Source organism: Melanotaenia boesemani, chromosome 9, assembly GCF_017639745.1.
Source record: "Melanotaenia boesemani isolate fMelBoe1 chromosome 9, fMelBoe1.pri, whole genome shotgun sequence".
NCBI lineage: Eukaryota > Metazoa > Chordata > Actinopteri > Atheriniformes > Melanotaeniidae > Melanotaenia > Melanotaenia boesemani.
The window spans coordinates 12,052,488-12,077,581 of NC_055690.1; the positions used below are offsets into that span (position 1 = coordinate 12,052,488).

The 25,094-nt window shown below is 37.4% G+C and overlaps 1 protein-coding gene and 1 long non-coding RNA gene across 2 annotated transcripts in view; one reads left to right on the forward strand and one right to left on the reverse strand.

Moving 5' to 3' along the window:
• The window catches only part of zmp:0000001236 (mastermind-like protein 2), a 49,571-nt gene extending 25,783 nt beyond the window's left edge, over positions 1 to 23,788 (reverse strand). Inside the window, exon 1 of the mRNA XM_041994314.1 lies at positions 22,457 to 23,788. Within this exon, the coding sequence (XP_041850248.1) occupies positions 22,457 to 22,867 (411 nt within the window). The 5' untranslated portion in view covers positions 22,868 to 23,788. The remainder of the gene's footprint in view (positions 1 to 22,456) is intronic.
• Positions 6,677 to 7,147, forward strand: LOC121645707. The gene is made up of 3 exons (XR_006011496.1): positions 6,677 to 6,711; positions 6,976 to 7,056; positions 7,129 to 7,147. It is a non-coding gene; the product is annotated as an uncharacterized LOC121645707 (long non-coding RNA).
• Positions 23,789 to 25,094: the final 1,306 nt, after the last annotated feature.

The window sequence follows — 25,094 nt, forward strand, 5'->3', positions numbered from 1 at the left end:
ATTGCACTTAGCCTGGCTGTGACACTTTGGAAACAAAGTACTCAGAACTGCTTCAGTGATATTTTTGACACAGCACGTGCCACCAGGAACCCATTTTACCATGACACACACATTCATGAAAACATCACAGACTCACAATATGAAAACAGTTTGTGATATTCACTGGCTGTAATAGTGATAACAGATAAAAACACATCAAAATGTTGCTTTTCAGCTTTTTATGCTGTATGTAAAAATGTCAATCAAACAAAAAGCAACAATGGAAATGTGATGAGACTCATGATGTCATATTTGTTCATATGCTGCAGTCACATGAAATTACATCCTGTTAGGTCAAGGCTGCACACATGAAAGTAGTAGTTCCATCACAGGATATAATATTTGGTCTGGGGTGGAAGAGATTATCCTGCTTACTTGTGTGGATTTCACAGCTCAACTGGCAAGGCGTCCCTTCACTGACTAGACAGCTGTTTTTCTCCCTCGCTTTGACTACTTCAGGCAAAACAGATGAGCCTAGTGATTCAAATGCTGCCAAGGCAGTACAACGGAGGGGTAAATTCCCTCTTACCCAGGGAAATAATTCACTGGCAATGGGGATGAACACTGAACTATTGTTAGTAATTTAATCAGTGCTTTTTAAAGTTGTCTCAGTATAATGTAATGCACTACCACATATGATGTATAGTATAATGTACCTACAGGATTTCTATCTATCTATCTATCTATCTATCTATCTATCTATCTATCTATCTATCTATCTATCTATCTATCTATCTATCTATCTATCTATCTGTCTGTCTCTCTCTCTGTCTCTCTCTCTCTCTCTCTCTCTCTCTATATATATATATATATATATATATACACTGGGCAACAATTAAAATTTTTAATCGCGATTAATCGCAGCATGTCATGCGATTAATTGCGATTAAGCGCAAAATGTCTCTTTCCTTTAAAAAAAGGCCTACAGCTATAAAAAGAAAATGCAGTAAGTTTTGGTTTAAAAACACTACATCAGGGGTCTCCAACCTGCAACTCTGGAGTGTCTCTCTGGACCTTCCACAATGCCTCTAAATACATGGCTAAAATATTTTTTTTTAAATCTATCTTTCTTGTCATTAGGTTGGAAACCATGGACTTTTTTTCCCTTTCTTTTACATCATTTTCCACAAATATCTACATTCCTTAGCAGAAAGTCTGTCTATCCTCTTTTTTTTTATAAAGGTTTTATGTTTTTCTTTATTTTAAAACATTAAAAATGGAAATAAAAATGTGGTGGCTCTTCATTAAAAATATATATTAACTTGCCTTTTTGAAAAGTCTCGTAACATTTGCGTCTCTAAAGTAGTTTTATATATATATATATATATATATATATATAGATATAAAATTAAAAAAATAAAATTTGTTAATCTCAATTAATCACATTTTAATCACATAACAATATTTGCCCCAAAAAGGCAACTTTTTTTTTATTTAAATGGATTTTAGTGGACGACTGAATCAAATAATAGACAGAGGCATTACTATTGTAAAACTGTAGTAATGTCTGGAAAAATGCATTTAATCGCATTTCAATTCAAAACTGTAGAAAAAGAAATAGATAATATCCATGGCCGAAAATGAAATATCCTAAAGTTAAAGTGCCATTTTAAGTACTTTATGAACTCCAGCTGTTCTCTAATTAAAAGTCTACGACATGTTATAGTACTTTAAACTTTTTAAATGTTTTTGTCTATACTCATGGACTGCGCAAGGACCAAGGTTGAGTGCTTTTGGACAGTGTGTCCCAATTCAGGGTCTGCACACTTCGGAGTGTGCAGACTATAACGGAGACTGCAACGGAGTGTCCTGCGTAGTCTGCACATTCTGAAGTCTATTTACGTTTGTGAAATGGGACAGCTTACCTATCCAACAAGAATTTCCCATACGTAGGATGTTGAGTCACTTAAACCTCTGAAACTACTAAGTTTTCATATTATAAGACCCTTTATACTGTCCGAGTAATAATGTAAAAAAAAAAAAAAGTAAAAGAAAAAAATTAAATAAAAAAAAAAAAATGGGGCCCAGTCGGGCTCAGCTCAAAAGGGTGACCACCAGCAGGAGGGGCCATAGGGGTCAGGTGCAGTGTGAGCTGGGTAGTGGCCAAAGGTGGGGACCCTGGCGGTCTGATCCTCGGCTGCAGAAGTTAGCTCTAGGGATGTGGAATGTCACCTCTCTGGTGGGGAAGGAGCCTGGGCTGGTGTGTGAGCTTGAGCGGTTCCGGCTTGGATTGTTGGAGTCACATCGACGCACGTCTTGGGCTCTGGAACCACTACCCTCGAGAGGGGCTGGACCCTCTTTCATTCTAGAGTTGCTCCTAGTGAGAGGCGCCGAGCAGGTGTGGGCATGCTCATTGCCCTCCAACTAGGTGCCTGTACGTTAGGGTTTACACCGGTGGACAAGAGGGTAGCCTCCCTTTGCCTTCAGGTGGGGTGACAGACCCTGACTGTTGTTTGTGCTTAGGCACCGAACAACAGTTCAGAGTACCCAACCTTTTTGGAGTCCTTGGAAGGGGTGTTGGAGAGCACGCCTTCTGGGGACTTCCTCGTTGCGCTGGGGGACTTCAATGCTCATGTGGGCAATGACAGTGAGACCTGGAGGGGTATGATTGGGAGGAATGGCCCCCCTGATCTAAATCCGTGTGGTGTTTTGTTATTGGACTGCTCGTCATGGATTATCCATAACAAACACCTTGTTCAGGCATAAGAGCGTCCACATGTGCACTTGACACCAGGACACTATATAGGCCGTAAGGTCAACCATGTTATGGTTTTGTCTCGCTCCACAGTCTGGGGACCACACAATTCTTCTTCGAAAAAAAAGACCGGTTTACCTTTAGCTTAACTCCAAATGTTCTGAGCTGATTATCTTGTAGAAGTCCCGTGATCACCGCCGTAAATCGGCACTAGCTACTGTTCACCGTAACAGTATTTTACTTCGAAAGAGGTGGTATGGCCGTCACGTGATCGTTCTATACCAATCAGAGGTCAGCTTCTGGTAAACAGAAAAGAAGAATTGCTGCCTTTTGGATTCACTGAGCAGCACCAATAGAGAAGACCAAAAATCATCAAAATTGGATAGACAGGAGCTGAGACCAGATTATATACATAAACATGGTCATGAAGAAAGACGATGAAAAATAAACTGGAAAGCGAGGACAAAGAGACCTAAAGTGTTGTTTGTCCCTACATGATGTTCATCTACTTAACAGTAATGGCCACTACGGTGACAGAGTTGTTCTCTCTGTTTTTAGCTGTGATTTCATTTAACTTATTTTAAGCTCTTTTATTGTTTTGGATTGTGTGAATCTCTTTTTGACATATGCCATTGGTTCTGATTTTGTTTTTTGATGTTTTTGATGTGATGTCTGTCCTATTTTGTGTGTTCTGGCTGCAAAATCAATTTCTCTCTGGGGACAATAAAGGATTTGAATTTGCATTTGAATTTAATATTTTTCTAATTCCCGTTCACACTGACCCAGGACTCCTTGTCATATATAAAGTCTTTCTACAATATGCAGCTTTTTCTTTTCTTTACAGTCAGAAAGTTATAGGTGACAATGTTTGTTGTCTTATCCAAAGATGATTGAATGGAATTGAACTGGCAACCTTCCACTACACAAGACCCGCTTAACCAGCACAACTGTGTACACCTAGTAGTTATTGAGTTTACTGTAGTTTGATGCAGAAAATGTCACATTTGTCATTTGCTGTATTTATTGTATTCATGAGAATTTATTATTGGAATGGAAAAAAAAAATCCTAGAGAAAAACTGAGAAACACCTTCATATTCCTAATAAACATATACATTATGGACACTTGTTGGACTGTGCTGTCTAAAGTTTTTGGTGGATCAATGACTTTGTATCACTGGTTCACTCGGTGGAGGAACCAGACTGGAAGTCAACTGTAAGACATTTCATTCTTTATAAATTCATATCACATTTTTTTATTTTCTACCCAGAAAATTAGTCATTTATAAATGTTGTTTTATATGATTTGTGTAATTTCTTGATTGAGTCAGATTATATATTTGGAAACATGAAATCAATCTTAAGTAAAATTCCTGTCTGATATTTTGTCTCACTGATAATGAAATTTGTAATATTTGGTTATTCTAAGCTTTCAAAGAAGTTTTATATCTGAATCAAATATTTACTTGTCTTCAGTGTTAAGGATAGTTTGATATCTAAACAGTACGGTGGTTGACTTTTATTGATTTGATCGGTTTTGATGTGGAGTTCAGTGTCAAAAAAACCCCCAAAAATTCTAAATTTCTACTGCAAATTATTCAAATTATGAAAACGGATGAGGATCAAAAATATTTCTGACATGGCACATGAACTGTAATCTGTAAACGTAGCAAGCTAAAGGTTTTGTTTAATCAACTTAGCTTGTCTGTCCAAACGTATAATCTCTGTGAATGGAAACCAAAAATACTGACCCACGTTGTCAGTCTCACTGTGAGGACTGTCAGTATTTTTTGATGTAAACTCAGGCTGAAATTTTGATGACATTGATTAATAAACAGGGCTGCAGTTTATCTGAATGACACATATCAGTTACAAAACTACACATTACTTCATGTGGGAGCATGATTTGATGTCTTTTTTTGGCCAAACACCTTTGATGAAAAAGAAAATAGGACAATATTAGACTGTAATAACAAATATCATTTGTTCGACTTAATCTTGCAGTGATTAGTGTAGGGAGCTTCAGAGAAAGGATTTAAAGATATATAATTATAGAAATGACATAAAATATAAAGTTATTTGTTTAAAAAAAAACAGTAAGAAATGTATTTAATGATGCAAAGATTTAATAGGATAATGTGGAGATTGAAGTTCTGGTTTTAAATTCTAATTTGGATTTTTAGTTTGAAGTAATGTGACTCAGAAGAAACTGAAAACATTTAACAAATTGTCTTGAACATTTTTATCGTTAGTACTGAAACCGGTCTGTTGCTCTGGTTCAGCAGTGATGCCTGTTCGTTACTATGGTTACTGAACTAAAAGTGAGAAATTTCATCTAATATCAGCAATGTTTCCTCTCTTTCTGCAGTGGGTCAAGTCCATCCCACCCTGACAGTGCTGCCCCCCTCCAGTGAAGCACTCAACCAGGGGAAAGCCACACTCACATGTCTGGCCAACAAGGGCTTCCCCTCAGACCCGAAGTCTGTCCTGGAAGGTGGAAGGCAGTAACAGCTATGATGTAAATCAATGTAAGACTAATGCCTCTGGTTGCTATGGCAACATTATACAACATCAAGGCTGCCTGGCCGCATGGAATGTTTAAAACTTTGCTTTATTAAATCATCTGTGATGTCATCTTTAATGATGTCACAGTTGCTTTATTATGCGTACTTCTAAAGACAGGTCATTTTACATATAGCCTTTGTCCTAGATAGTTGTCACTGTTTAGTTTACAAATTAAGTCAATCATGCCTTTCTGCAATGTATGTAAGCTTGTGGGAGCCACTGTTGAAAAGATGGTCAAAAACATTTTTAGATCATCTGCCATAGATACTACTGAAGATGACTACGAACCAATAATTTTTCTCGGTTATCTGAATGGTAGAATGATCACACTAGGCGCAACTCTTGTAAATGGTAACTCTGTGGAACAAGAGCGTCTCAATAATGAATATAGAGACATAATGTTTTCAATTCTTAACGGTGCGGCAGAGTAAGGACCCAAAATCAGGAATGAACTTATAAAATACAATACAACAGGAAACCAAACAAGACAAGGAACCAATAGGACAGCAAAACCAGCCTTCCACACAAGAAAAAGAACAACAAAACAGAAAGAGGATAAACACAACTAACCATGGCAAGATCACAAAAACCTAAACCCATGGCCAAAAGCTGACTGTGGTAAAGGAAATGCACATTTATTCAGCACCATAAGAATTTTATAGTGATATAAGTTGGTGGTTTCAAATTTGGATAGTTTTTAAAAATATTTTTTGTTGATATTTCAAACAGTTGATGGAGCTGCAGCTCTTCATATTTTCACGTCATATTTGCATATTTGACAAAGAAAAGGCTCTACTGAAAGCTCACATCTCACAGATTCCACAGCTGGAAGTTTCATCTCGCTATGACCAAGATTCACCGAACCAAAGGTAGAAGAAGACCCGATTTATGCTTCCCGCTTTGAATAAATGTGTCTGCTAAATAGATAGATGGATTGATGGACTTCAGTTTGCTTCTGATCAGCTAAGCTACTGATTCTCCAAACTGTGTCTGACCACTGTCTACCATAAGTAAGAAATCGCTAAAAACAAAAACAAACTGTAAATACTCTTTTAAGTTGTCAGCCTAAATAATTCTGATTGATTAAAATTAGCTTACTTTATCTATTCTATGCAAACAACAGTTTGCGTAGAGTGTATAAAACTTAGTTCCTAAAGCCTGTCACGGTGGTTGCCTATAGTCGGAATCTCCCAGCTGTCCCTGAAGGCATCCTTCCTCCAGTGCGCTCCTGATTATTGATGCGCTCCACCTGCGCTGCGTGCTTTATATACCAGTGCACAACACCACTCCTTTGCCAGATCGTCTTGGTTAACTCCCTGCACGTTTCCAGCCCTGATTTCTGCCTGCCTGCCTGTTTTTGATCTCCGACCCGTTTCTGACCTGGATATCCGGATTTTTGCCTGTCCCCTGTCTGGTAACTCTGATCTTTCTGTTATTTGACCCGGCTGATAATCTGACCCTTGGACTGTCTGTTTGGATTTGGATTTGGATTTGGAGTTTGGATTTGGATTTGGATTTTGGATTTGGATGTGGATTTGGATCTTGGATTAACGCAACCTGTTTCTCTCTCCCTTCCGCTGGAGGAACCATCCGGACCCCCTCCCCTTCTTTGGACATATACCCAACTCAAAGTCTCAGTTTAACCATTATCTTCCCTTGCTAACCCATCCTGTTTCAGCAGCCCCGACAGACGCAGCGGATCTCCTCACTGTTATTGCAGTACAGGAATTCTGCCGGCTCGCTCCAATTTCTCCCGCCGGTACGTAATCATCTGTATTCATAAATCCCCATTTTGTCACCTGTTCTCACCTTGGCTCTCCTATTCTCGCAGGCTAGCGGGCTACGAGACCGGACCCGGTTTTCCTGGAAGCCACTCACTATTATTCAATAAACCTGTTTTCAATCCAATCCTCTGTCCTGATACTGTTTACGGTCCAGTTTGCTAAATCCATCACAAAGCCAGTGTCAGTTAAAGCTGCTACAACGAAAGATTTAACTGGTTAGAAATAGCCAACCATCGGCAACAGTGCAGTGCAATTCTTTCTAAATTCAAAGAGATGCATTTCAAACAATAACAAAATATATGTATAGTGTAGATCTATGACTAATATAAATCTAAATACTAACTCAAGTTTAACTAAATTTGTGAAAAGAGAAAGTAAATAGAAAACCTAAAAAAAATTAATTTGGTCTCATTCATTGAAATTAGTAAATTTGCACATTGCCATATCTTAGTATGGGCAACTCTTTCATTAGTACAATTTCTGTTTTTAGAAGTAGACACTCCACACCTTAAGTGGGTGAAGGATTTCAAAAAGTTAGGAAATACTGGTTTATTTAGTTTCAGTGGATCAATAACAACTGACCGTGCTTGTGAACAGTTGAACCACACAATTGGCCATGCTTGTGTACAGCTGAACCACAGAACGCCATGCTGTTAGATTATGGCATGAAAAGACTGGCTTTGTTGCCGGATGTGGGAAAAACATCCAATAGACTAAAAAAAGCACAGGAAGGAAACTGGGGGTGGGGTGGCAGTGAGTAGCAATGGGGGTGTGGTGGAGAAGAGTGGGAGTGAGAAAGGAATGTTCTCTTCACTCTCTCTTTCTTGTTATCATGCATACACACACATAACCACAGATTCTCACTAACAGCTATGAGAAGAATGCAGCATCACCATTTTTCTCCTAAAGCAGATGAGCAGAAGAATGATTCCTTACTTGTTTAACTATCAACTGCTGTCTTAGTTTACAAGAACAGTAAGCACATATAAACTGAGAGAGGTCCAACTACAGGAACCGTTGTGTGTATGACTGCACTTTTCTAAGTTTAGCATTTTTTCATTTTCTCATAATTTTGTGCTCTAATATGCTGCATAACAGAATATTGACGTGATCTTGTCGGGGACTGACACAGTGGAAAACTGATGTAGGGCTTAATAATTAATTTATTATTAATCACTGGAAGGCATAACTTCGCACATCACCCAACACATATCTCCTTTCCTATAGTGTCGAGCACCATTTAGTAGGAGGCAAGTTTGCTTTGAAGATCCCCTTAACACATCTTCTCACAATTAATTTTTGTGTAGATCATGCTGGTATTCAAGGCCAACCAATAGACTAGACGTATGAACTGGTATTGACCCTATGTTGTAACATATTAAATATTTTATTAAGATGACATGCCTTATTTGGATTTACTCTGCAATCCAGTTTAAAAGCTGCTTTCATGTTATAGAATTTACTCCTTAACCGGTGGGAGGCTCACACTCATCTTTTAGAGGCAACTTTCACCACCTGGGTTTACCAGAAGGATTAAATACTATATACAGTTTTTTTTTTTATCAAATTATTAATTTTTAAACAAAATTATGTTTTCATATCATGACTGTCTAAAAGTCATGGTATTATTGTAACATTTAAACTAGTATGTATGCATGTATGGATTTTTGCACATGCTTTTTAATGTAATCAAGACAATGGCTATGTTATGTTACAGTACAAACAAACATTTTTTATTCCATTTTTCTACTTATTCATTTGTTAATCTGCTCATATTTACTTGACTATTTCTTAGGTTGCACATTTCCTTTAAAATTTATTTATATATCGACAAAAAATAGCTTTCAGTTGAGTTAATGAAAATACAATTCTTATTTTCACAACTCTACACTAAAAAAAATAGTCATGAATGTCATCTAGGCCCAGTTATTCAAACATAACCTGATCGAATTTCAGTTATCGGATAGGACCAAATCTTGAAAATGGGTTGTTCAAAAGGGAAATCCAGATTTTGAAATCGGATGTTCAAAACATTTGAGTAGGATCCGGATAACTTTGATCCAAAAAACAGGATTATCCCGATCCCAATTAAGGGTAGAATTACAAGGCGGATTTCAGGAAGAACATGCAGTACAACCTAACGGTTGATCAAATAATAGATCTTTTTATTCGGTGCATATGCTTACATTTGTATTTTCCACCTGACTTGTTTAACTGTTACAGTGATAAAGAGGTTAAAATAGGCATAGGGTACTGTTACGACCCCGTCTGCGTTGTGGCTGTGTTTTGTTAATTATGTTTGTGTGCAGGTGCAGCTGGGGTATTCGGCGGTGCGTATAAAAGACCCGCCTACGATCGGCCTCGCTCTCTTCTTTCCTTGCTCCGCTCCCAGGCCGCACCTGTGCCGCTGCACCTCATTGTTGTGTTTGGTTTAATTCTACATCATACAACACTGCATTCATTATATTTATACACACAACCAAGCATGCCCTGACATTACTGATATTGCAGACAATCACACTTCATGGTTATATTATTTTGTCTTAATTTTGGTTTAATAAATAATTATAATTGGTTTTCTTGGTTGTTCGGAGTTGATTTGTTATAACCGTGAGCCGGGTTGTAACAGTACCTATTAGCCTTTCAGCATAGTAAAGCAAGAATAAAACATAACATCATCTTGTCCCTACTGAAATAAACCCCAAACAAATTCTATATCAAACACACATATAATAATCTGGCTTCCTGTCAGTCAGCACTGTTAATATCAGAAAAGAACCTGTCAAAAATCATGTCTAATGATTGCATCCCTCACTACAAGCCCAGTGCGTCCGTCATTCTGACAAAATGCCAGAGGTTGGGCCGGTACCTCAACACGGGGCTCAGGTGCATCATTAACATTGTCACAGAGATGGACATTGCGTTTTTTTTTTTTAAGACATTCCCGAAATATCCACAATGTAGTTGTTAACAGATCAGTTTTATTGTTTTTGTGGCTTTGATGAGAAGTCATAAAATTATACATAGAAGTGGATGTTCATGACTTCCTGTGTGTTGTCATAAAAGGAAAAAGTACTTTAAAATGACCCCATACTGGCTCTTCTACCTGTTATTCTTCACATACCTGGAAGCCCACACTGAATCACATGCTGGAAATTTGGATTTGGTGATCCTGAAAAACAGGATTAGGGTGATCCAAATCTAATATGCTTTGAACAACCGATGTAAAATTAAGCTGGATTACGTGATCCGCCGTCCTGAAAAATAGGATTCCCAAATCCAGATAGCTTTTATCTGGATTAAATTTTTTGAACCGGCCCCTAGTGCTTGTAGTGGCAATAGGATATTCTGATTGACTGAGTTGTAAAAACAATTTTCAATTTCCTCATTAGAAGTATTTGTCTCAAGCATATGAACAAAATAAAACAAGAATTTAAAACTTGGCTTTATCCAGTGTTAGAAATTATGGTGTGGAATTCTCTGTGTTATAGCACATTTTTCTAAACAATACTTCATTTGCATATTCAAGTATAATAATCTTCTAAAACTTGACATGCAAAAAGATTATTATCCTAAGGTGACTATAATCCTTGAAAGTTTTATGCCTATAAGCATTATTGAAATTAAACTCTTTAATGTACTTTTTAACATTACATTTCTGCTATAAAGAACCAAGTAATACATTTAAGATAAGCTCTAGTATGAGCTCTAATTTGAAATCCAAACAAAATCTTCAGACACATACCTAACTCTCAGAAAGAGCTGAAATCAGTATAAAATAATCACATCATGCAGCACTTCTGCCACCATTGCTCTGTTTCCTGCTAAACACAGACTGTCGATGATTCAAGGGGGCAGATAGACTAGAGATCCTCTTCTGGTTTCACCTTCCATGTATGTTGGAGATGCAGAAGTACTTTCTATGCACCTCTAGGCAAGCTGGACAGAGAGCAGGCGCCAAAGCATACCTCAGCACCTTGACACCTCACCTCACCACAGCACTAACACAAACATTCTAGCTGCCACTTCTCAGTTTTATTGGGAGAGCTCAGACAAGAAACAAGGCCATATATGTTACTCCTTAGACCTGTATCTCACGCTTTCAGCAGGCTAAGCATACAGACTGCAACACAGCGTTTGACGATTAGCTTCCTGACTTTTTGCTGATTCCTGAATTAAGGGTGTTGGTACTGACAATAACCTTGATTTAAAAAATGAAATATTGACAATGTATTAATTATACTTGATGAAAATTATTTAAGAAAACAAAAGGTCTGTCAGCACTTAGGGACTTATTTGAATTCTGCTATAGAGGTGAGGGATTAGTAGAGACCCCGTTCTGCAGGGAGTGTGGCTCTGCCATTATCACTAACCTGGTCAACCACCTTCAACAATGCCATCATTATTAAGATATCATTATGATTGACAGAGCTGCAGTTGGTTTGTTTACCTTAAAATAATAAATGTTACATTATTACCTGTGTTGCCTTAAACTAAGGATGAGACCATCACCAAATCACTAACCTACCTCATAGCTGAGGATATAATGTCCGTTAAAACTGTAGAAAAGTTTTTAAAAAACTGATGAGAATTCCAACATATGCTTAATACAGGTGGTTCTGTTTCAGATGACATTGTATCGATACTTTAGCTTTGTGCTTCTTGTTTTATATTTGACTTTTTCTTTTTGGTACACTTAACAGTTCTTTATACCATTCCATATTCATAATGAGTGTGACTTTTCCAACAAAAATGGCAAGGATAGTTAAAGATTAAACAACTGTCACAATGTTTTTTATAGATACTGCAATAATACATTTTTTTTTATGGCAGATTCTCCTAATTTATGACAACTAAGAATTATTACCAATCTATTTCACAAATCAAGCACTACTCCTGGAGCAATGCACAATTTTTCCTAGTCGAAGCTTACTGTATTCAGCTAATACATCAACAATAAGCCTAAAAGTCTTAACTGGGCATCAACACACTGAAGTTTTGACAGAAAAATTGCGCAAACAACAAGTGAGTAGGCTAGATCAAACATGCAATGAATATTTACAAACAGTTTGGGTGTTTTGTTTTCCTTCGTTTCCTTCTCTAAAACAATTTATCCAGCTTTCAAGCTTGCTTAAACTATCTAATGTTCTGGTCCTCATTTTATTTTGCCCAATGTCAATCCTTTTTAGCAATAACGTCACAGTCCTCGATAAATCAATCATCAAAACCATAAGTTATGTTGAAAACTAAAAAAATACAATCCAAGTTGCACTGACCAAGAATTATTCTTTGAAGTCCCCACTCAAACCAAAACTAATTATATTATTTAAACAAGCTAGCAGCACCAAAAGACTGGGTGAAGTGGTAGTGCTACATGAAACTCCATCCATGGAACCAACCATAGATATGGGATCTGAAAGGTGTGTAATATCAAACAAGCAAACTAATACTGGTTCACTGTGTTAGTTTATTACGTATTCAGACATCAGAATAAAAAATGGGACCAGTGATGCCTTTCTTTTCTTTTCTTTGTTTTTTTTTTTGTTTGTTTGTTTGTTTTGTTTCAACTGCTGCAACATTTAAATAAAAAAATCTTTCCAAAACATAATAATAATAAGGAGAAAAAGAGATGTCAGGGGCAACATACAAGAAAATGCACAGCTTTGCTTGCAACTGTTTCTATTACTGTGGCTGCAGATACGGCAACATATTGACAAATATTGTCTATGTAATCCTGTTTTTTGTTGTTCACCTTACAAATATTCAACATCTATAAAATTCCCCCAATGATGTGTGTAGCAAAGAAGAGAACATTACCTCAATGCAAATGGAGTTGAACTATGACTTAGACCCTAGAGCACAGAAGAGTGAGGGAGAGAAGAGAAGAATAAGGGAATGCTTGTGCCTCTTTTCAGCACTCTGCAACTCTGGAGCCTGGGAATTTCAGCAGCTTGGTCAGGCTCTGAGAAATATCCTGAGCTGTAATGTAAACATGCCTGAACTCTGATCTAGGAGGGCCCTCCCCTACCCTCTCCCAGTTTAACCCAGAATTCTGTGTTAGGGGTTTGCTTGCTGGTGACATCAGGAGCCCACTTTCTCATTTCCTGAGGAGGGTAATGACCCTGGGGAGAATGGGTTCTTTGAAATCATGCTGCAAATATAGCTGTTTTTCTCTGAACCCATGCACTCTTTGTTCTTTAGCAAAAGATTCATTTAGATTCATTTGAGCTTCAAATGGTTTTGTTAGATAAATAGGCCTTGTAGAAAGCCTATAAAGCTTTGTAAAGTTGACATGTAGTGATAAACATATTGTGTTAACACAGTAACAAATGGATATCCACGCCCGGTTCACCAGTGGCAGCTGTGATAATCTGATCTGTTTACAACAGCATCTACAACAAGTCCAGGAAACTGCCATATCAGGTGGCTGATTGTCAGATAAGTGTGAGAACAGTTCTAGATAAGCTCCCTGTTTATCCGACCGCACAACTGTCAGCTCTTGAGCACAACAGTAAATTATAACATTGGTGTTGAAAATACATATTTTAATACTAGAATAAACCGGGGTCTGTATTGAGGCCTTTTTTTTTTACAGCAAAGCAAAAAAATTCTGCTTGTGTTTCATTTTGCAATTTCTCTCCTTTCTTCACCTTGCACATGAACACCTGAACATGCTTGTTCCCACAGGGTTCCAGTTTCAGCACTGTGTAGCAAAGCACTCGTGGAAAGACACTCCAAGGCATTCCCCTCCATCTTTTTCCTCATACACAATCCTGCCCTTGCTTCAATTAAGTCATGCAGGAAAAACTTGACAAACCTCAAAGAGCTCTCTCAGTAGAAGAAATCAAATTTCCCATGAACAAATACGTCTACAAGTCTTCTCTAAAAATATGTAATGCAATGGGATCTTTCTTGACAAGTAATTGTTTAAACAATTAATTTTATGTCGATATTCAAGATGATGAAAAGCCATGAAACATTCTTTTTCTTTGTTGGGTTTATTTAACATCACCACATGAGTACTAATTTATTAGTCTTTCTAAAGTCTACATTAACTTCAATGGCACAGATGAGTTTTTTGGATTTTTTTTTGTTTTTGTATCTCAAGGTCCATGTAATGTTTGAAATTTAAACAAGGTGTTGGCAACAACGGAGATTCTGCTGAAAGCACAAATCAACAACAAAGGGATACAGTGGGGACTTTAATCCAAACCCTTTGGGAATGTAAGTATTTCAGCGTAATACCAAGTGAAAGGCTCACTTGCATAGAAACACTGAATTCCAGGGTAATTGATATTCAAACAATGAAACAAGTGTCTGCATATATTCATTTACAAGGTCTATTGGAGAGACTAATTTGAAGTTGGAGTATTAACACAGAAATGTAAATATTTGCACAGTGTTTTTTTGTAAATTCTTTTACAATTTTTAATTTTGGTGATTTAATCAGAGTGTAAGTATTTTCCACCCAGATCTTGCTGACCACCTATCTTGGGTTTTTACTGTGAAATCTATAAAAGTCATCCCTGTTTATAATTCAAAATTAAGCATCAGAGACATGCAACTTCAAATTTCACATACACGAAAATGCCTAAATGCATATAAAAATAAATAAAAATAAAAAACTATGTGATTTAAAATACTTTTAAATGTGTCAACAAGCCTTAGATGTATAAAACACAGAGAATCAAATTACAGGAGGTCCCTAGGAGCAGGGTTCTGTACTACAAAACACACTAAATATATCCAAGGTATAATTAGTTGATCTGGCTTAACTAACATTAGCAATGGAGCTCTTGCCAAGAAGAGCTACAATTGAATTAATCGACTCAGTAATCAGTCCATTTTTTCTGACTGTGGATATATGCATGTTCATGCAAACCATGGGGAGTTTCCATAAGACAGCTTAAAAAAATTAGAATAATAGAATAGAATAATTTTTTCAAGAATGCCTACTTTGGATGCACAAATCAATCTATTTAATGCCACTCCCACATCTTTAGAGCACAAGTAAATCTGATGACTTATGATTTTGTATCCTTGGAAATCTAACCTGCTCCAGATAAGTGTTGTTTTATTTAATGGTGTTGTTTTGACCAACTATCCAAAACCCCAGAAGGTATTGTGTTTACTGTTATTTTAGCAAATTCTCACATTGACATTTTCCTATAACCTAAATTATTATCATTATCACCATGAAACATTTTCTGTTTTAAAATATGACAAAAAATCCTATATACCACATCAGACATGTTTTTTTAATAATGTAAAGGTATACCAAAACATATACATAACTTTTTTTTTTACATAATTTTCTTACATCCTATATTGAATGTCTCCTTAAATAACAACAATACTTATACCAACAGGGAGAGATTATAAAGTAAATGCTGATTCACATTTTTCTTTTTCTTTTTTAACCCTCTTAACAGCTAGGCTTGATGCTGGGGTCTTCAGCCAAAGACAGCTGGGAAATGTCTCTGAAGGAAAGGCTTTAAATACAGGAAGGACACTGGTTCCAATAAAAACCAAAGCATAGATTTACCCTAAAGGTCCAGTTGTTACGTAGCTCAGCAGAAGAGATCTAGCTCACCTGGACAATGAGAAGATCATGTTTGTCTGAGCTTATACCACGTGCATGTTATCATTCCTACAAGACTGAGCATGAGAGGGGTTTGCTACATGATTTCTGCAACACTCTTCAAAGACAGATAGAGTCTTCCCATAGGCTGCTGAATAAAACATAAGGAGTGTACAGTCAGCGGAGTGGGTTCTTTGTGTGTGTGTGTGCCTGTATAGGGGTGTGTGTGTATGAGAGAGAGAGAGGGGTAGGGTGGTTGAGTGGAAGAGTGTGGGACTAGGGAAAAAGGAAAGGAAAGGGAGGGTGATGGGGGTTCTTACGACAATGCTGCTGGAGATACAGTATAACACATTATCTATAAATGCCTTTGATTTGACACATTCTCACTGTCCCTCTGGGTGTCTGGAAACTTCTGTCTTGATTCATATGTTTGTCTTTGTTTTCTTATTTTGTGTTCTTTTTTCTGTTTTTGCAACCATAGGATGGAACTTGTTAACAACGTCTAAATTAGTCCAGAAAGAATAAAATTGTACTCATTTCAGAAGGCGAAAGCAGTGCAATTCTTGCCAGGTACAGAAATGTCCCAGATTCAGAGAGTAACATTTCCAATCACGTAGCAGCAGCTGGTGCTGCTGAATGATTACTGGTTTGATGAACAATGTCTTTTTTAAAACCGATTTTACTTAAAACTATTTTTTATACTAGACAACTTTAAATGTATCATTCAATAAAAACTAAACTATATTAATGTGACTTTAAATTTTTGTTAACATTACACATCACAAGTTCAACAATCAGTAAAACCAACCTGAACTCTGTTGTAGGAGGCTGTGCTGACTGAAATATGTAACTTGAATGCATTCTATGATTTCCCTTGCACTATTCAGTTATTCTGTTACATCTCAATAACTCTTATCCAATTTCCTTAAGGTGCTTTGCCAAAATTGTTGGGAGAAGTATAGTTAGCTACAGCTACCAAAGCTGAACAAACAAGGAAATGAGAGCTAAAAAACATTTTCCACAGTTTTATCTCCTGGAGGCAATAACAAGCAACACTATAAAACCTGTTAAAATGCCCCTAAATATATGAAAAAAATGAAATCTTGGACAACCACTTAAAATTTTTATTTGACATTCAGAAAATATGTCATACTAGAGCTAACCATTCTGAGTACTGTCATCATGCCATAAAAAAAGCATTTTATTTGACTGGGAAACACTTTTATGACAACTTTTGTACAGGGAGTCAAAGTCAAAAGAATTGAAAAATAATGCTCTAGTCAGAAATGTCAGTTATAAAGGAACTTTAAAGATTGTCTGGATTGGCTACCAAAAGGAAAAACTTGTCTAGGCCAGTGAAGCAGTCTCTCTTGAGCATGTTGCAATCACAAACACTAAAAAAAAAAAAAAGTTGTCCAGTGTTATAGTAAAATTGTTTACTGAGAAACATGAAGACATTCACTTCATGCATATTTAAGAACTAAGATAATACAGTAACTATTAAGATGACAAAATTAACAGTGTCACTGTGTCACTTCCTGGGCTGCATAAGACATTAACATACCACATCCCAATGCCTTGTAGACAAGCAGTACTTGCTGACTACTGGTGCTAAAAAGCAGTGCTGTCAATAAACAAGATTCCACACAAAATGAGGACTACTGAAAAAATGACAAGCTACTCAAAAAAACAAAACTTTGGTCTATTCATGACAACATAGAAGCGATTTGTGGAAGCAATATGGATCTTTTCGGCATCTATAGGATTGGGTGGAGCTGTAGGCTTCACTGTGGGTGGCCCCCATGGACCTGGGCTAATTGTTTCACATCACAGTTGAGACAGGCTGAGACCAGACCACCAGCAGCTCTGATTCAGACTGTTCAACAGCCAAACATGGTAACACTTGCAGTTTACACCCCACGCAGGCACATTTTATTCATGCACCATACGTTATCACAAGAGAACACAAGATTCTCATTTTTCCTTGTTATTTAACTGAGCTGTCAAACTAGTGGTCATTTGGAAGTTGTTATTTCAAAGATAATAAAATGTGAGGTCATTCTGTGAGGTGTAAGATTAATATTGGCATCTTTTTGACCTTCTGTTCTCCGTAAACCAGGTTTAAGTCCCCTGCATGCCAACAGAGGTGAACCACCATGGGCCCTTGAGCAAGGCCCTTAACTCCTCCCAACTGCTCCCCAGTCTCCAAAACTTGGCAGCCCACTAGAGATCTAGAGACGGGTAAAATGCAAAGCTGAAATTCTAAACAAGGATTAATACAGTTAAATTATTATTATTATTATTATTATTATTATTATTATTATTATTATTATTAGAAACCCTAAATTCACCTAAATTCAAACACTGAGATTATGTGGTTTATCTTTCACACCACCAGATAACTAGGATCATATGCTCCAAATGGGTAAAGATAACAGGACAAAACATCAGCATTCAAACTGTTTAAGTGCATTCTGCTCTATGTCTATAGTTCCCAGATCTGTCATTGGGTAATAACAAAATCCTCCCAGTGCACACAGGACTGTTAATCACCAGGCATCCCTCGCCTACAGCTTTTTCAAGGCCTGTTTGACTTAAAGTAAACACATGCAGGAAATGTATTCAGTGGCTCTACACATTTATATGGGGGCCTTGTGGTTCAAACAGTTTCATGGTCAGCAGATCGTTCAAGAAGGTGCTTAGAGGGCTATTTGTTAAACACGTGATAATAGGGTATGACAATACATGGCATGCTAGCATGAGGCAGGGCTGTTTCATTAATGCTTTAGTTTCCATACTCACCATCTATCTCGTTGACAGATGATAAAAGATGATGATGGATCCTGATTTTATGAAAATGAATGTCTGAACATTGTAATACGGGGCTGATGTTTTGTGAGCTTCACTGTGTGACCTATTTCTGTGATGAATGCATTTACTGACACAGTTATAAATGAAAAGATTGAAAAAGTGGTAGTACAAAGAAACACCATCTAAAATATGACTATTCAAAAGCTTTCAATTCAAGTATCACTTTTTTCTGAATGGATAAGTAACTCATCTATTTTTTTTTCTTTTTTATCCCATTTTTTTAGGTTTAGTCTAAAAGAATATCCTTTGTTAATCTGTTCTTAGTGAGATGCAATGATCATGGATGGATGGATGTTTCTTGATCTGATGTCAGCTTGCGTCTGTTACTGGCTTGACTTTATGTGTACTAGCAGGTAGCTGTAGCTCAGGAGGAAGAGCAGTTGTTTTCCAATTGGAAGGTTGGTGGATCAATTCCAGGCTTTCCCTGACTACATATCAAAGTGTCCTTGGGCAAGAAACCTAACTGTTGCCTCCACATTTGTGTGAATGGGTGAATGTGACAGGTAGTGTAAAGTGCTTTGAGTGGTCAAGCTGACTGGAAAAGTGCTATATAAGTACAACTCAATTTAACTAGGATGCCCTTTTGACCCACCAGTTGAGGTGGTGCTGGGACAGAGGAGGATGATAGCTAAGCTCTCATCCATGATGAAGGCCAGCCCCTGCTCCCTGCTGCCCCACACCCCTACCGAGCTTTCACCACCCTGCAGAGTTCATTCAGCGACAAACTGCTGCACCCAAAGTGTGAAGGAGCGCTACTGCAGTTCCTTCATTCCTGTAGCTGTTAGACTAGAAATTAGCACTACTCCCAGTACACCACAAACACACTCAATAAAAGCCAAAATGATTTATCATACATATTCATTATTATCCCATTATCGCAAAAAAACGTTAAAAAGACATGCAAGCATTACCGCTCTTGGCTTCTGTAAAATATAAAATGCAAATCTTGTTATAATAACTTATCAAAAGTTAATAAAGAAATAGTGTAAAGCTTTTTTCTTGAGATGTTCTATTTTGTTTTCTTTTTGTTTGTTTGTTTGTTTTTTTTGTTTTTTTGTTTTTTTTTTCTTTTCTTTTAGATGTTCTATTTTGTATCTCCACAGCTCCTTGTCTCTTATTCCATTAGCATTAACTAGCATAACAAATGTTACCCGTCTTGTCACGTTTAGACAGACGGCAACATGGATCTGCACAATTTTGTCAGACTGACAAATGTTCACCAAACTCTACTGTGTTTTTGTTGTTGGGGAATAAAATAAATACAGTGTTTGCCATGACAGCATGTAATTTCATGTTTGGTGTTCTTCCCGATGCGAACACATCGCCATTAGTGGACAAACAGTGTCAACCATTGTCTCCTGTCAGTGTCACGCAGACAGACACAGACTACAATAATCTTCAAGAAGTTCCACATTCTTCACATTCACCTTTTTTTTAACCACAGTTAAAGCTTTCGACTTTTGTTTGAACAGTTAAGAAATGCACAAGTCCTTCCAGATGTATTTGACATTAAGAAAATAGGCCGACTAATCTGTTCTGATCTGACATGCACAGATTTGCTACCTCAGCAATGGCAGAAGGTTTTTTTCTGGTGTTTGCCCCAGATTAGTTTATATTTTAGCTTTTATAATAAAATCAAAACATATTCTAGGCATTAGCTGCAATACCTATAATTTATTTTACACTTTTAGATAAACTTAAGGAAGAATTCGCTGTAGTATCAATGTTGGACAGATGCATTGCAGTTTGAGAGATTTTCTGCAATGGTTTCTATTCTGCTTTACGAGCTATGAAAACAGTAACCTCAGGGTTGATATGAACATGTACACCAGGACTTCATTTCCTCCTCACCATCTTGCTGCACTCATCAGTTTTATATAGAACATACTGCTCCAGAGTCAACATCAGTAAAAATGAAACAGTACATGATAATGATGCTGTTCCCTGACCTCTTTTAGACAATCACTATAATCCATGATGTTGTGTCTTGCCTCCCACCATATCACACTGCCATACAGTACCTAACAGGTGAGAGATAAACCCCATATCATATTAGCACTATGAACTATGCCGAACGCACATTTCTTTCATGTGAATTTCTTGAGCTATACATATGCTGATACAACTCCATGACATGTAGTAGAAAATTTCCCCTTTCTTATTTTCAGTGATGAAGACAAATAAAATGACAGAAAAATCATTGCTTCCCTTCTATGGCTTTACTGGGAAAAAATATTTCATTGTTTATTTTTCCATTCAGCATCTCAAGCACATTCAGAGATGGAACATCTGTGAGTTTTGTAACCCTTTTGACATTATACTGAAATACTGCTTGGGAAATAATTCATAGCCTAGATGCTGAACTCCCTCATGCCCAATGAAAGAAAACAAAATAAATCTTACATCTCACTGACTGCTCTGTTAACAGATACCATACAGGAAGGCAGCCCTATCAGCACTATAGAGCACACTGAAAACAAAGTCAAGATTCCCTATTCTGTCTTATGGTCGTTGTAATTTGCTGTTTGGGAAGAACATGCATAGTGCATACAATATTGTCTATTATTCTTATATCATTTACTCAGAAGATGCACATAATTTAGATAATGAACATTTAAATAGCTTCTTGGAGCACCCCGATAAGGCCTATTAATTAACAGGTAGCAACCTCAAGAGAATTTGGGTCATGTAACACAAAGGAAACCGAATTTTCTGTACAGCAAAAAAAGGTAAACAGTGCACGTTAAATAGTTTAACTAAAGCACCTAATGCAAATGCATCCCTCTGTTTGGATCAGTTGCAAAATAGAGATGCTGACATGTTGAGCAGGATGTGCAAAACCTCCCCATGGCCCAATGACCCCAAAACCATTTCCTCATACTGGATTGTTTAGCAAACTAGCTTTCTGATCCCACAGCGTGTCTTCAGCTTCAAGGCTGTCTTTGTACTTTTCATTTTAATTCTTCCTTTTGAGCTTCTTTACAAGTAAACGGAATTTTAAGATGGCAATAGTCACTGGTAAAGGAATAATCAAATTAGGTTCAATTGAGGAAGTGCTTTTCACAGATGAGCCTATCTATTGTTTGAATTTTCACATTTAGAAATGCAGTCTTACTTTCAAGCCTCCAAAATGGTCCAAATCTCATTATCCTTTACAAGTTGTGACATACAATTTGTATTAGATTCAACTGCCACATAATATATGTTTGCCACTGTTAACATCCACTAAAAACACATGTTAGCAGGTAAGAGGGAGCTGTTGGTTGTCTTTTATGAAACTAATTAATTCTGTTACAAAACTGATTGAACATTAGGTGGTAGTGTTAGTGTTACAGACCCACACCACAGCTTTGTATAAGTGTGATTGGATTCTCCGATCAGTGCAGTCATGTTTTCATTAAGAATTTCTCCAACCATCTTTCCTTAACTTTATGTTGTATAACCAGGTAATGTAAATTAGGTCAGAGGCCATTTTTTAACTATTAGACCTTACCCATTGAGAAGGTGAGTCAGACTGTGTTATATACTGGTTCAAAACACTCAGATCCAGAGGAGAATGTAAAAGAAGGAGAAAGAATAAAGCGAAAGAAGATGTACCTTAAAGTTTGAACCGTGCTGCTGAGGGAAAGATCTGTTATTTTAAGAATATTAACCTTAAATGCAATTTCACCTTCTCATTATCTTTTTGCCATCCAACGAAATGTAATAGCTGTTAGTGTATAGTCTATATGGAAATAAGTTATGAACAAATGACAACTTGGGCGTACAGGAAAAAAAAATCTTGTAAACTCGAAATAATATTTTGGGAGAATTGAGGCAAAACCTGTATGTTAGGATCATCCCAAGAAACAGAATCAGCACACATTACTAGTGGTAATTGTCATAGTTTAAAATTAATTCATAACAAGCTGCTTATAACTCACCGCTATGCGCGTGGAAATCTTCTGTTCGCCCTCTGGTCCTTTTTGCTCACCGTTGACCCTGCTGTACTCAGGGGGTTGCTGGTTCGACCCCCGGCTGCTTTTAGTCTTGCGGTTTCCAGGCCCTTGTTGGACAATGTTGAGCAGATGAAGTGTACTCTCGTGTTCCCGGTCAGCGCTCTCGGCCTGACCTCTCTGATAACGATTCTCGCAGGTGGAGTGGTGCCTTCTGCACAGCTCTATGCGGGCGCGCAAACGCTCCACTATGGCGTTGTGCAGCTGGGGGACTGCTGAGCCTCTTGAGGTGGCCACCATCGCCCCGTTGCCAACCCCACCGGGCATACCTCCTAAACCAACACCCAACATGGGTACGAATGTCCCTGCAGCAGATTGTGCGGGGGTCGCCTCTCCCATGCCCGTAGGTCTCTGACAAGTTTATAAAAACCGAGGCCCACTGAGCTTATGATGGACCAGAGTAAGGGCATGGACGAAAGAAAGACGTAACTACTTAGCTATGATCCCATGTGTGGGGGGGAAAAAAGAAAGAAAATCTGGACTGTAAATATTGAGTCACTTACAGGAAAGAGGCGATGTTTGGCTGAGCGTTAAAATGTTTTACAACAATTCTGTTAAACTAAATGGAAATTAATCAAATGACAGGCTATTAAAATATTACAGGAAGATTAGGCCCATGTAAACTCCCAAGTATTTTTTCACACGGGCTTTAAAAAGTTACAAAGTAATTGAATATTATTTACTGGGGTGTTACCAGGCTACTTCGCCAGTGTATAATTAAAGGCGAAATGATGAAACGCTCGTGGAGCCACAGCTGGAAGGAATCTGCTCTTATCGACCAGACCTCTGCTCACAATAAACAGGCTATATTCAATGTGAATACCCTGGATGATTCAAAACCATGGCACGCACAACTTGAGTTTCGACCATCGGCATGCGACATCCCTAGTACACTTTCACCCTATTTAATATAAAATATGTCACATTTATTAAATTATGAAAGAGTGCGACTATCAAGTCTATAAATTGAAAGTGAGCGATCGTCTCAAACGAGGGAGAATGTGAAAACACACAAAATCCACTAAACTTCAAGACTCACGGCATTTTCGATCGGAAATGAATTCTTTCTGTCTTTGGTTTTCCATCTTGATACGGACAGGAATCTGGTCGCAAATAAGTCAAAAACCTGGCAGATGAAACGCAGATAGCCGTCGCAGTAACTGCTTGAGATCCGTCTCAAATAGTCCATTGACAATCATTTGTCCGTGTGGTACACCGAAGCAATAGCAAGAGCTACTATACACAGACCCTCATTGTATGAACATTCCTCTTTTGACATGATGCACTCGTATAGATGCAACCAAGTCCAAATGCACACTCTAGTGGAGGGAAGTGGTAAACTCTCCTTCAGTGAGTGCACAGTGACAAAGTGGGGAAATTCTCATGAATGTTTTTTTAACAACTTTGATGCTAATAGAGCAATGACAGCCTTATTAGACAATTAGATATTTTGGTGTGCCAAATGCCATTGGTTGTGGAGATTCGCTGTTGTTTATGAAAGGGAACACGTCAAAGATGTCTGATTAATGTTATGATTCCGTTTATTGCTGACAAAGCTGCCGAGCCTTGTTGCCACCTATTTAAGAAAATCAATCACTAAATGTGCTCATCTTATACTTCCAGTCAAGGCACAGAAACCCGCAGCTAGCACATTCCATTGACCTATTAAAAAAGAAAAAACGGAATGATGTGATGAAACATTTGAGCATCAAAATATTTATCTAACAATTTGTGCTGCTTACTAAGGGTTCACATTAACAGTTGAAGGTGGAGTAATGTTGGCCTCTTAGTAGGCCATTTTTCATATAAAAATGTATCTTTTGTCAAGACTATTTACTGTAACAATCATGCTCTCAATCCTTCATCACTTGCTTATCAAGGTGAGGATCACATTAAAAAAAATCTTAGAGGAGCAGATGGATCTGAATGTTTACAGGTACAGAATCGTAATAAAAATCTCAAACTGCATCTTTTGTTAAGCAAAGGGAATGTGTGAAACAATCATTGGAAAATTACCAAATGGTGGGGAGAAAATGCAAAACCTGCACAGTAAGAGTCCAGAAAAGACTGGGTTACTTATTGCTACCCTTTCAAAAAGCATTTAAATATGTTTCTGAGAATGGGTGTATAACATTATCTTTAGCTGCTTTGCAGGGGAAAAACGACCAGAAAATGTGGTCACTACTCTGTTGACTGCAGAGTCATAGTAGCCTACAGTATTTTAACACTTACAGATCAAGCTAACCACTTTACAAAAACACATTACCCAAGGATTCGTCATGAATTTTTGCTGGGTATTAGGAAAACATGCAAAAATATTATTATTTCAATGATTATATGACTTCTGATATATAAAAAGATCATTTATGGCGCTAATCTGAGGTGTGTTAATGAGAGCTACATTCCATTTCTCCACCTGTGCATACTAGTTAATTGAAGAATATGCACAAAAGTAAACCTGCCTCCAGCTGGATTACAGGTCTCATTAATACTAATATCAACAAATGTTGCCATTTTAATGAATATTAATCATAATGTCATATTTTCAAGTCAAAATTGCCAAGAA